At 44.2% G+C, this 12,059-nt stretch overlaps 1 protein-coding gene across 3 annotated transcripts in view; it reads right to left on the reverse strand.

The window, feature by feature from the left end:
- Positions 1–12,039, reverse strand: part of Srebf2 (sterol regulatory element binding transcription factor 2) — a 58,728-nt gene extending 46,689 nt beyond the window's left edge. Inside the window, exon 1 of one of the 3 annotated variants that reach the window (XM_048803075.1) lies at positions 11,782–12,039. Coding sequence is in view for 1 of the 3 variants with exons in the window: in XM_015501850.2 (XP_015357336.1) it covers positions 11,789–11,876 (88 nt within the window). In the remaining 2 variants the exon portion in view is untranslated. Of the gene's footprint in view, positions 1–11,087; positions 11,321–11,781 lie in introns of those variants that run through there. The other 2 variants (XM_015501850.2, XM_048803076.1) reach the window with 2 other exon arrangements.
- Between the last annotated feature and the right edge of the window lie 20 nt (positions 12,040–12,059).

Here is a 12,059-nt window from a genome sequence, read left to right on the forward strand (position 1 = left end):
GAGGATCGAACCCAGGGCCTCGAACATGCTAGATGAGCGCTCTACCACTGAGCCACAACCACAGCCCCTCATTTTTAATTTTGAGACAGGGTCTCACAAAGCTGCCCAGGTTGGCCTCAAACCTGATATCCTCCTGCTTCAGCCTCCCAAGTAGTGGGGTTACAGATGTGCACCACCATATCTGGCTCAAGCACTCTTTTGCATGAGGTATTGTGTGTGAAGCACTTTGGATAGTGCCTGGCACTTAAGTGCTTGAACATTGAGACTGACAAAGGTTCTTGCACATGAAAAAAAAACAAATCTAAGTCCAAAGAGGGTAAGAACTTCACATGGTCTCAGGCACGTGATGAACAAAAGATAGACAGGGGCAGAAGCTTTTCTACCTCTCCAGAGTCTTATGCTCTTTCTCCAGCATCTTGCTGTAGAAGTCAACCCAACCCTGCCACCATGTTGCCTTTTCTCTGGGATCTCATGCAGCTGCCCTACCTCATGGTGGCTGTGCTCTAGATTGCTGCACAGGAGTCCCCACCCATGCAAGAGCCCCACCCAGAAACTCCAACACTTACCTAATGCTAAATTACAGGCATCTCGGTACCTCATATTTGAAAGGCTATCCATTTCATTCCATTTATTACTTTGAAATGCCTGCTTTTAGAAAGAGATTAAGATGAGACTCTGAGTACAACAAGAAGAAAGAACCCAGAGCCAATTAGTAATAATAAAAATAGTATAGTAATAGTTAACATTCACTGAGGTCTTGTGTCAGCAATCACATTAAACACTTCATATTTCTTCATATAATTTCCACAATACTTTCAGGTAGGTGCCATGCTATCTCCACTTTACAGATAAGGAAAATAAGGCACAGAGGTTAAGCAACTGTTCAATGTCATATAGTCAGCTGGGATTTGAAGTCAAGGGCTTAGCCACAACATAATGTGGATACTTTGGTTCCATTTTTGTATGGCTACCACCAAACATGCCCAGTCAATGCTTCATTCATTCATGAGTAAACACCCCAAGCTCAGGAAGGGAAAGATGTGTCATCCCAGGTCTTTCCCAGATCTTCATCTGCCCCCACCCTGGCATCACACTGTTTTCTTTTTCACTCTCTTGAAAGCAGGAGACAAAGTTGAGCAAGATGCAGAGAGTGAGAGAGACGCTAAGGAATTGATCCTACATGGTCCTGTTCTGCAAGAGGAGGGCCTTAGGTTTCACAATGACAGATGACCCACTGTCAACAAAGTCAGGTACAAACCAATTCCCCTGAACTGTCCTTCTGGGGGCAGAGTCTACAAAACAAGGAATCTCGTCCTTTTTTCAGTACTTTAAACCATTTGGCAAAAATGAAAGAGTCCAAGAACCCACCATCCTACCCTTCTATGCATTATTACACCCCCAAATATTCCTAAGAAGAAAATAATACCTGTAAAGCCATTATTAATTAAATGATGCACAAATATCCACTCGACGTTTGTGTGTGCTATGCGCTATGTTCTAGGAGCTGGAGGATCGATCCTAAGTGCCTTGCATGGGACCCAGCAAAGAGCAAGAATTGAAAAAGACTGTTTTTTCCCCTCTCTACCTCTCAATCTTACAGAGAAGACAGAAATCTAACCAACTCCATACACTGTGAGAAGGGTGAGAACAGACAAGTACCTCCCAAAGAAAGGGCTGTCAGAGAGTAAAGAAAAGACTGATCCATCTTGGCAGACAGTGAAAGCTGAGTCTAGATGGATGAAAAGGGTTTTATGAGGAGGGGGGTGGATTCAGGCAAAGGAAACAGTTTTAGCAAAACCACAGCACCAGGAACTGTTCTGCAAGTTGCTGAAGCAGAGAGAGCATAAAACAAAGTAGACAGATGGAGCTGCCTGTAGATAAACTGTGAAAGGCCTAAGTGCCATCATAGACATTTGGCTTTTATTTTGGAGGCAAAGAGAAGAGGCACAGAAAATGCAGTGGACATTCGTCACTTGTGCTTCATTTTTCCACCATCAGGCCTGACCCTCCCATTAGCACCCTGACATTCCTTTTAGAGAATGCCCATCAGGCAGTCTCACAGGGAAGTAAGGTCATTAGCTATGGTTAATGACTGCTCCTGCCAGGAACATGACTCTTGAGGGATGACCCAGGAAAGCAAGGACAACACACAAATCATCAAGCAGCGGAGTCCTCATCAGGTTGCTCTGGGCTCAGCCTCTGCTGTGGCTGAGTCTCCCTTGATTCTGGCCCATTTCCCTGGTCCAGCTCTCTAGCTTGTCTGGTCAGTCCAGCCTTTCCAAAAAGTCCTTTTCTTTTCATGCCCTTATCACCAAGAATCATGACTATAAAGAACACACTGAAGCAAGAAGGCGTCTGATCAAAACAACATGGTTATCAAGAGCGTGTCTGTAAAACAGGAACACTGGCCAAGCCCTCCAAAAAGGCTGTTCGCTGGGCCTGGGACATGCTTCTTTTCTCCTTAAGGCCTCGGCTCACAAGGCTCCTACCAAGCATTCTCTGATGTTGTCTCCTTCAATAGTTAGGTCCCTGTTGGGTGACATCCTAGATCTTCCTGATTCAGATCTTTGGATATGTACACTGGGGTTCAAAGGCTCACTTAAGTTTGAGAACTGTTCTACACTGTACTCTAACCACATTAAATCACAAGTTTCTAGAATATGCCAAATTACTACAACTTTGTTCCAATTTTGCCCCTTCTTCTAAAATTGTTTTCACTTACTCTTCACAATTCAATCCAATGCTAAAGTCCCTGTGAAGACTTTCCTAATACTTCAAAAATTTGAAATCTATTCCTCTGTTAGGGCCCCTGTTGCATCATACTAAGATTAGACGTTTAGATGTCAGCTTCCTGAAAATTGTGACTGTGAATATATGGACACTTACTCATGCTGAAATGGAATGAAATGATGATGATGATGTGAGTGCGTGTGTGCGTGTGTGTGTGTGTGCATGGCACACGTATTATGTACCAAGGATTGAACTCACGGACACTCTACCACTGAGCTATATCCCCAGCCCTTATTATTTTTTATTTTGAGACAGGGTTTTGCTAAGTTGCTGAGGCTGGCCTCCAACTTGTAAGTCTCTTGCATTATTAGCCTCAAGAATAGCTGGGATTACGAGTGTGCCACTCACACCTGGCTTGAGCAATGATTTTTATTTTTATTTTTTTAATTCAAAAACACAATTTCTGACTAGAGAAGGGACGGCTAGACAATCATGCTGCCTGAATCAAGGTATCTCCCAACTCATTTCCACAAGGCAGGGAAAAGGAGGGATCCCATGTCAGAAGACCCAAGTTCGCCTCTACTTCCTCAGCAGCATGGGAAACCTCAAACTAATCATTTTGATTCTGTGCTTCATCTATGCCCATGGAAAATGGGCACAAAAATCAAGCTTCAACCTCACAGCACTGTTGGAAAGAAATGGCAGGAGGCTTTCTGTAAAGGGCAAGGCCTGACAGGAATGGTAGCATGCAGAAAGCAGCATTATTTCTCCTGAGGCTGTTAGATGGCCAGGCCCTGGGCAGCAAGGCAGCTCCACATGTGGTTCAGCAGCTCAGAATTTCATCACTCCAAACCAGACCCTGAGCCCTGTTCTGTGGGGCGAGATGGAGGAGCAAGATTGTAAAGGGCATTTAGACACATACTCATTAGCAATCCCCAAGGCCTGAAATATACAGAAAGGGCTCTGTTTTCCCCGTTTGCAAGCCTTTCAATGGTTTAGGATTAGTTTCTAAATAAGTTCCCCAGGTAGCCTTACCTTGAAGCCCAGGTTGTGGAATTCTGCTACTCTAAATAATTCCATCGTGTCAATAAAGTTTAACCATTGAGTCTTGTTTTAAAGAAACGGAACACTTTATATCACATTCTGTGGCTGCTCCTCTGCACCCCACCCAAACTTACAAAAACCTTTTCAAAAGGAAAAAATAAACATTCCAAAACTGTATTCTAAAAAAGGCCCTTTGGTCCAGAGTCAACTTGTAAATTGAAGTTCATTCAGGTCCCCATTCATTCCCACAGCCAAAAAAGAATGTCTGCCTGCTTCCATTTATGTACTTTATCTCACTTAATTCTTGCAACAGCCCTGTCTTAGATATCCCCAATCTCCACCTCTCACAGGAATCTAAGAAAAGTCACTGGACCCAGGGAAAGTTACTTTAAGTGCCCACTGATAAACATACGTCCCCTGAATATATAATTAAGCAGAGGATTTCATGTCTAGCTTCAAAGCCCATCACACCACCTTGTATTTGCAATTTAGAAGCTTTCTTAAATCAGACAGGGAGATGGCATGGGGTAGAGAAAAAGAACATGTATTTTAGAGCTGGACACATCTAGATTTAAGCTACCACCCTACCACTTACTAAATGTGTGATCTGGGCCTCAGTTCTTTAATCGAAAGCATACTGTAGAAATGGAGAAAGGATTAAAAGCAAAAACATTATGAGACAAAAAATGGTTAAGGGCATAGAATAGTGCCTGGCCTCAAGGGCCATCACCCTCTATGAGGGCAATGACCCTGTTTACCTTACCAGTGCTAAACCCAGAACCCAGGACAAAACAGACCCTGTATAAAGGTCTGAGCAGATACAGTGTTAGGAACATAATGGGTGCTGCCTACAAGTGATTTCAAAACGTGGAGAAGGATTAAAAAGTAGAGTTGATTGCAGAGACAGTAAATAATAATATACAACAAGATGAGCCAGGCATGGTGGTGCACACTTATAATCCTAATGACTGAGGACGGTGAGACAGGAGGATACCAAGTTCAAGAGCAGCCTTGGCAACTCAGTGAGACCCTAGCTAAATACTTAAAAAAAGGGTTGGGGGGTGTAGCTCAGTGGTAGAGCACTCCTGGGTTCAATCCCCAATACAGGGGTGGGGGATACTTTTTAAATTATGAATTTAAAGAGAGATCTAATTGAAATAAAAGCAAAAGTATACTTTAATGCCAATATCTGAGCTGAGTAAAAGACTGTTTAGAGGCAGGCAGAACTCAAGAACATTAGGCCAAAGGCCTGGGTGTGAATGTGGAGAATGTTTGTCAAGGGTGAAGCCAAACAAGAAGGAAGGAGGAAAAACCCAAGGGGACTCTGGTCAGGTGGTCTGAGCAATCCCAGGAAACATAACTGGATGAGACCAGGAGCTAAAAATTGGTGGAAAATAAACAAGCTGTAGACAACAGCAGCTCTTTCAACCCAAACATTAGCAACATCGGTAAATATTCAAGTGTCAAAACAACACTTGATTATGTCTTTAAAAGGTATATAGGTGCCGAGAGTGTGGCTCAATGGTAGAGGACTTGCTTTGCATATATAAGGTCCTGGGTTCACCCCCCCAGGGAAAAAAATAAATCTAAGAGGTAATACAACAGGGGTAAAAAGTAGACCTGTGTTTCTTCTTACTAAGCTGCTTGTCAAACCAGCACTTATTGGAGAAATAGGAAATCAGTTTCTGCCCCTTCGCCACACATCTCCTTTACCATAGTCACATTTTTATAGGGTACCTATTCAGTGTCCTCTACCAAAGATGAAACTGAGGTCTGCAGGAAGAAGCTAGAGGAAAAAAAAAAAAAAGAAGCTAGAGGCTCGGGAACTGTAAATTCTTCTGCAGATTGAGGTACAGAATGGGCTAACAGCAGGAGGACTGCACAAATCAGATATCAGACAATAGCTCTCCAGAGCCCCACTAAGTAGGGCCAGTGACTGAGCCCAGTTCAAGGACAAGAAACCAAGGATAAGGACAAGATCCTAAAAGTTTCCAGAGGAGAAAAGACATACAAAGGAATGAGAACCAAAGTGGCATCCAATCTCTCAACTACTAGAAGCTGGAAGACAATGAAGCAATTCCTTTAAAATTCTAATATAAAATATGTCTCACCCATTCATATTGGAATGGGTTAGAATGAAGGTATTTTTAGATAGCCAAGGCCTCAAAAAACTTACCTCTGGAAGGAGCTACTGGAGAAACGTGTTCCACCAAAACAAAAGGGTTAAACAACTAAAAAAACGTAGAAAAAGGAACTATGACATCACTCTACAAGGTAGTCTCAAGATAAGTTAGGGAGAGCAGATTTAACAATTATCAAAGGGCAAAAAGAGGGAGAGCTCCTGGAAAGAAAGGAACCTACCACCATATAGGTAGTTTCTATCATGAGGGCTGAATTAATTACAGGAACACAGAAACTAAGCAGGAGAAAAAATGGGACTATTATAAGCCCTGGGGAAACTCGAACAACAAAAATGTAGATCTACCTAAGAGAAATTAACATTTATGTTCATATAAAAACTTGTATACAAATATTCAGGGCAGCTTCACTCATAATAGCTGCAAAGTGGAAACTGCCCAAATATCTACCAACTAAAGAGTAGATAAACAAAATGTAGTGTATCCATATAATGGAATACACCTGCAACATGGATGAATCTGACTATTAACTAAGAAACCATATATCCTGATTCCATTAACATGAAATGTCTAGAATGGACAAAACCATAAAGACAGAAAGTAATTAGTTCATTGAAACAATCCTAAACCTTTTCCAAGGAGAATAGCGCCTCTGTTTGCCTCTCTCCATTCACTCCTGACTCCTGCCTGGTTACCTAGCCTTGGAGCCCTCCTCTTTGTTCTGTCAAAGGCAGGCCTCCTGACTGCCAAATCCCATAACTCCTTCCATGGCCTTGTCATCCTTACTAACCTTTGCAGCACTGTCCCAACATCTACTAACCACTTCTTTAAAAGCTCACCTCGACTTAGTTTATTACACTTCCCTCACTTCAAACCTCCCAGTTCTTTTATCTCTATCCTCAACTCATCAACAGTCACTATACATCAAAACCTCAATAGCCTGTTTTAACCTCCTGAGTATCGGCCTCCTATTTCCTATTAGATGATAGCTTCCCACCTCAATTCCAGTCCATTTAAGACAAATTTTCATCCATGTTCCCAACCAGCCCTTCCTGCTTTCTGAACTCTCCAACTACCCCAGGCTCAAAGCCTTGATGGAATCTTAGAATTCCACCATGCCCTGCCTTCAGGGCTAACCCTTCAGAGGCCTTCATTTCAAATGGGAAGGTTACTCTTTCCTCAGCATAGCTGAATTTTCTTACAGCCCATGATTAATTTGTCCGTCCCTCTCTACTTGAAAATGTTCAACAATTCCCTCCCTACGTTCCACAAAACATCTGCGCCTGGAACATAATTTGGCTCCAACTCACCTCTCAGACCTCATCTTGTTTCCTTACACACACTGTATGTTCCAGGAAATGTCTAGCAATCTTGTATTTCTAAGGCAGCCTAGTCCTCCTCCTTTGATATGCTTGTCATGCTGCTCCTCCACCCATTCCCCTGGACCTAGCAAAAATGTCACCTCCTTGCTTCTGACTTTTCTGATCCCCAGTGGAGGAAGAGTCCACCTCTCTGTCCTTCCAGGAGATCTGGCTCATAATACAATGCACAAGAGCCTTTCTCAAAACACAGAAATATACCACAAAAGGAAGCAGTGTAGCTATTTCATCACAAGTGAGACCTGGCAATCCTGTGGGGACTCTTAGGGACTCTATTTTTGTCTTTAGCACATTTCTTTCTTTTTTTTTTTTTTTTTAATTTTTATTAGTTATCGATGGACCTGTATTTATTTATTTGTTTAAATGTGGTGCTGGGACAACAGAACATTCTGCAGCAGAACAAGGCCCTGGAAATCGACTAGTATACATGCTTTGCTGTGTATCTACAGTGTGTTTATTTCATTCTTTTCTTTTTTGGTACCAGGAATTGAACCCAGGAATGCTTACGCACTGAGCCACATCGCCAGCCCATTTTATTTTCGGAGACAGGATCTCCTTAAGTTGCTTAGGGCCTCGCTAAATTGCTGAAGTTGGCTTTGAACTGCTAGGATTACAGACATACGCCACTGTGCCTGGCTATAGCTTTTCTAAATAGATAGATAGATAGATAATAGATAAATCCAACGTTTAAAAATCCAGAGCTTTCGTATAAAAATCCAGAGTTGGGCATTTTTTGAAAAAGAGACATTAAGCTGGGTATGGTAACACAAGTTTATAATCCCAGATACCTGAAAGGAGGAAGCAGGAAGACTGCAAGCTTAGGCAATTTAGTGAGACCCTGTTTCAAATTTTAAAAGGCCTGTTGACGTAACTCAGCAGTAGAGTGCCCCAATACAGGATGGGTGTTAATACTTTCCAAGCTGTCTCCATAGACTACCTCATCTAAGTAGACTACCCCAGTTGTTCTCATATTACAGTCCCATTTTATTTTCATAGTATCTTGCTAAAATGGCTCATTTATTTTATTTAATGTGTGTTTTCATTAAGAATTTAAGTCACTGAAAGAGATCTCATCTATCTTGTTCAAAGATATCCTCAGTACTGTGTACATGATGGGAGTACTTAGAAACCACTTAAGAAATACTGAATGAGTGAATGGATGTAGCCACTTTGGGCCCATAGCCCAAAAGGACATCAATGAATTAGAGCAGGCGGGAGGATTTCTACTAGTCTGCCCACCCCTCCTGGAGGCAAGCAGGAGCCCTCCAGGTTGCAAAGACCCCTTTATCCCCATCATACACACAGAAAAGAAGTAATGTACTTCAATAATCTCTCCCCTTCCTTATCTGACTGGCTCCTAAAGCACCCGGGCTGGCCAACCCTGACCTAATCAAACCCCAAAGATTAGGGATGGGATATAGCTCAGCAGTAAAATGCTTGCTTCACATGCATGAAGCCCTGGGTTCGATCTCCAGTTCCAAAAAGAAAAGGAGAAAAAACAAAACAAAACAAAACAAAAACCCCAACCAACTCCAAAGACTATGTTCTAGTACAATTCAGTATTCTGCCCAGGCCAAGGTCATTCATTCAGGTATTCTACAAATATTTGGTGGACACGCTCGCTATTCTGGTACAAAGAATTCAAGGTAAATGACAGGAAGGTCCTTGCCCTCACTGCACTAACATTCTGGAGAAGGAACATATGGGTGAATATCAAGGGATACTTCTAACTGCATAACTCTGGCCATCAGCCTGCCCAACCCTTCTTGTCCTCCAAGGCCCGGGTCAAAGACTACCTCCTTGGTGTTGTACTCTGGTAAACCAGCTTTGAAGGTTTGGATGTAGAATGTCCCCCATGTGTTCATGTGTTGAAGACTAGGTCCCTGGTGCAGCAATGAGGTTTTAACCTTATCAATGAATTAATTCAAACTTGCATAGCTGAATGGACTATTGGGAGATAGTAGAAACTGTAGGAGGTAGGATCTAGTTGAAGGGAGTGGGTCCTTTGGCGACTCTTAGGGACTCTATTTTTGTCTTTAGCACCTTTATTTTTTTTTTTTAATTTTTATTAGTTATTGATGGACCTGTATTTATTTATTTATTTGTTTATATGTAGTGCAGAGAATCGAACTCAGGGCCTCACACATGCTAGGCAAGAACTCTACCACTGAGCCACAACTCCAACCCAATACCTTTATTTTATTATTGATGAACCTGTATTTATTTATTTATTTGTTTGTTTATATGTGGTGCTGAGGATCGAACCCAGCACCTCCCACGGGCTAGGCCAGTGCTCTAGCGCTGAGCTACAACCCCAGACCTCCAACACCTTTCTAACAGCTTTCACACCCTCCCTGCCATGATGTTCTGCCTTACCACAGGCCCAGAATCCAATGGAGTTAAGTGACTATAGACTGAAACCATGAGCCAAAATCTTTACTTCTCTAAATTGATTCTTTCAGTTATTTTGTCATAGCAACAGAAAGCTGACAAACACAACAGCCTTTACCAAGTTCCCTCACCAATGATTTTCACTTACTGTCCTGTGCAGTATTTATAAGCTGTTCTACATTCAGCACTATGGTTTGTTTCTCATCGCAAAGTCCTTTCAACCATAAAATTCAATCTTTCCTGTCTTTCATTGTTCCCTACAGCACAGACACCCCAGCCAGCACTTAAATACCTGCTGACCAAATGAAGAAGGGGAATATTTGCCAAACTTGGTATGGGAGCCTGTGAAGTCACTGAACATCTGTAGTAGTTTCTAGAGTACTTATTTTATTCAGTCATCTACGGGGATAAAGTTAATATTAACCACTACATAATTTAATAAATTACAAATTCAAACAAATAAAGATCAATTAAAGAATAGAAGTACAAAATGAATTTCTGTTTGTGCCCTTGCTAGAAGGCAGCTTTGGGCATACTTCTGTGTAACACTCGGTGAGTCAATGAACAGAAGGAGAAGACTAATAATGGTCAACTGCATCTGACAGTTGTTAAGAGGATTGAGAATATTAGTGTGTATAAGTGCTTAACACAACACCTGGCACATGAGTGCTCAAAACATGTTAGCTACCCTTATGATATTCCCAAAACTCTTCCATCCCTGATCTCCCATTAAGGAGCACTTAGTGGAAGGGTCTGTGGTTCAAAGTGGGGCTTTCATTAAAGGTCTTGCTATAATGCCTGGGTGACCAAAACAAAGTAAGGACAAACCAAGAGAGAAAATGTTACAAAAGCAAAATGGGAAAATGGAAATCATATTTTTCAAATAGCTGCTACTACTTATCTCTTCCTCCAGAAGAGAATATTTTGCAGTTTCTTCATCTGCAAAATGGGACTGCAGCCATAATACCTGCCTACCACAAGGCTGTAGTGAAATCCTACATGTAAAAGCATTTAGTAAACTGAAAAGCAACAATGTTCCTGAGTTATTGCTTAAAGAGCAAGGGTTCTGGACTAAGGTGAGTGATCTCAGACAACATCTCCTGTAAAAGAGGCAATAAATCTTCTTCACAGGATTGCTGTGAGCATTAAGTAACATAACGCAAAATATTTGGGGCCTAGAACATGGGAAGAGCTCCATTCTTGAAAGTCATTAAGATTAGTAGCCTATTCTTTGAATTCCAAATCCCCAAAGGTAGAATGGCAAGAAACCAACAGCTCAGGAACTGGGAGAACTGGATTCTGTAACTAGCAGGGTGACCTTGGGCAAGTCGTGGACCCTCTCCAAACATCGGTTCCCATGGTCGAAAAATGAGAACATTGCAAGAGCGGCTTCCTGGGCTCCTACCAGCTCTTCCACTCCGCTGTTAAGACGACAGAACCACGGCCACCCTCTCCCAGCTTGTACCCGAGAGGTCACAACTCAGAATTCCTGCTGCTTAACTCCCTTTGCAGCGCAACAGCACGAGCGCCCGGGTCTCCCTCCCTGGAGAGAGGCGTCCACGCTCCGCCGCCACTGCTCGCTTCATCAGCAACTTGCTTCTGCAGCTGATGCCCAAAGTTTCCCGGAGTGTCCGACGACCCAGCCGTCTGTCAATTCCCAGAAAACCAGGAGTTTAGAACGCCAACTTTAGGGGCGCAGTCCGAGGAATCCGTAGCCCCTCCTGTGGTCGGGCTGGGAGTGACAGGTGCGACGCGGAGCCGCGGAGAGCCAGAAGACCCACAGCGCGTGTGGGCGCGAGAGGAAGGCGGTGGCCCCACGCTCTCCTCAGATGTCGCTCCCCGAGACGCCCCCGTCCCCACGCTCCTCGATCCGCTTTGGGCCCAGCTCTCGGGATTCCACCGCCTCCCGGAGCCGAGCGCCCCGACCCCGGGGCTCACACCCGTCGTGCCGGAAGGGTTGGGGACCGCTGGGGCCACCGGGCACGCAGGGTTCTTCCCGCGCGAGCCGGGGCTGTGGGGTGGGCGCACGCGCACCCGCGCGCCGCCGTAACCCCTTCCTCCCCGCGCGATCCCCCTACTCCCCCCACCCACCCACTCACCACTCACCGTCGATGTCCCCCAGGGTCAGCTCGTCGCCCAGCTCCGTGAGGGTCTCCATGGTCTCCAGGCCGCCCAGCTCGCCACTCTCGTCCATCGCCCGGCTTGGCGCAGAGGCCCCCCTGCCGTCCCGCTCAGGGAGACGCGGGGGCGGTGCTGCCCGCCACCGCCATGACACCCGACAGCCCCCCGCCGGTACCGCCTCACCGGCCCGTGCCAGCCGCCGCCATGTTTCGTGCGCGCCCGGGCACCGCGCGGAGGGCGGGCGGAACCCCCGCCC

This window comes from Marmota marmota, unplaced genomic scaffold (genome assembly GCF_001458135.2).
Source record: "Marmota marmota marmota unplaced genomic scaffold, marMar, whole genome shotgun sequence".
Classification (NCBI taxonomy): Eukaryota; Metazoa; Chordata; class Mammalia; order Rodentia; family Sciuridae; genus Marmota; species Marmota marmota.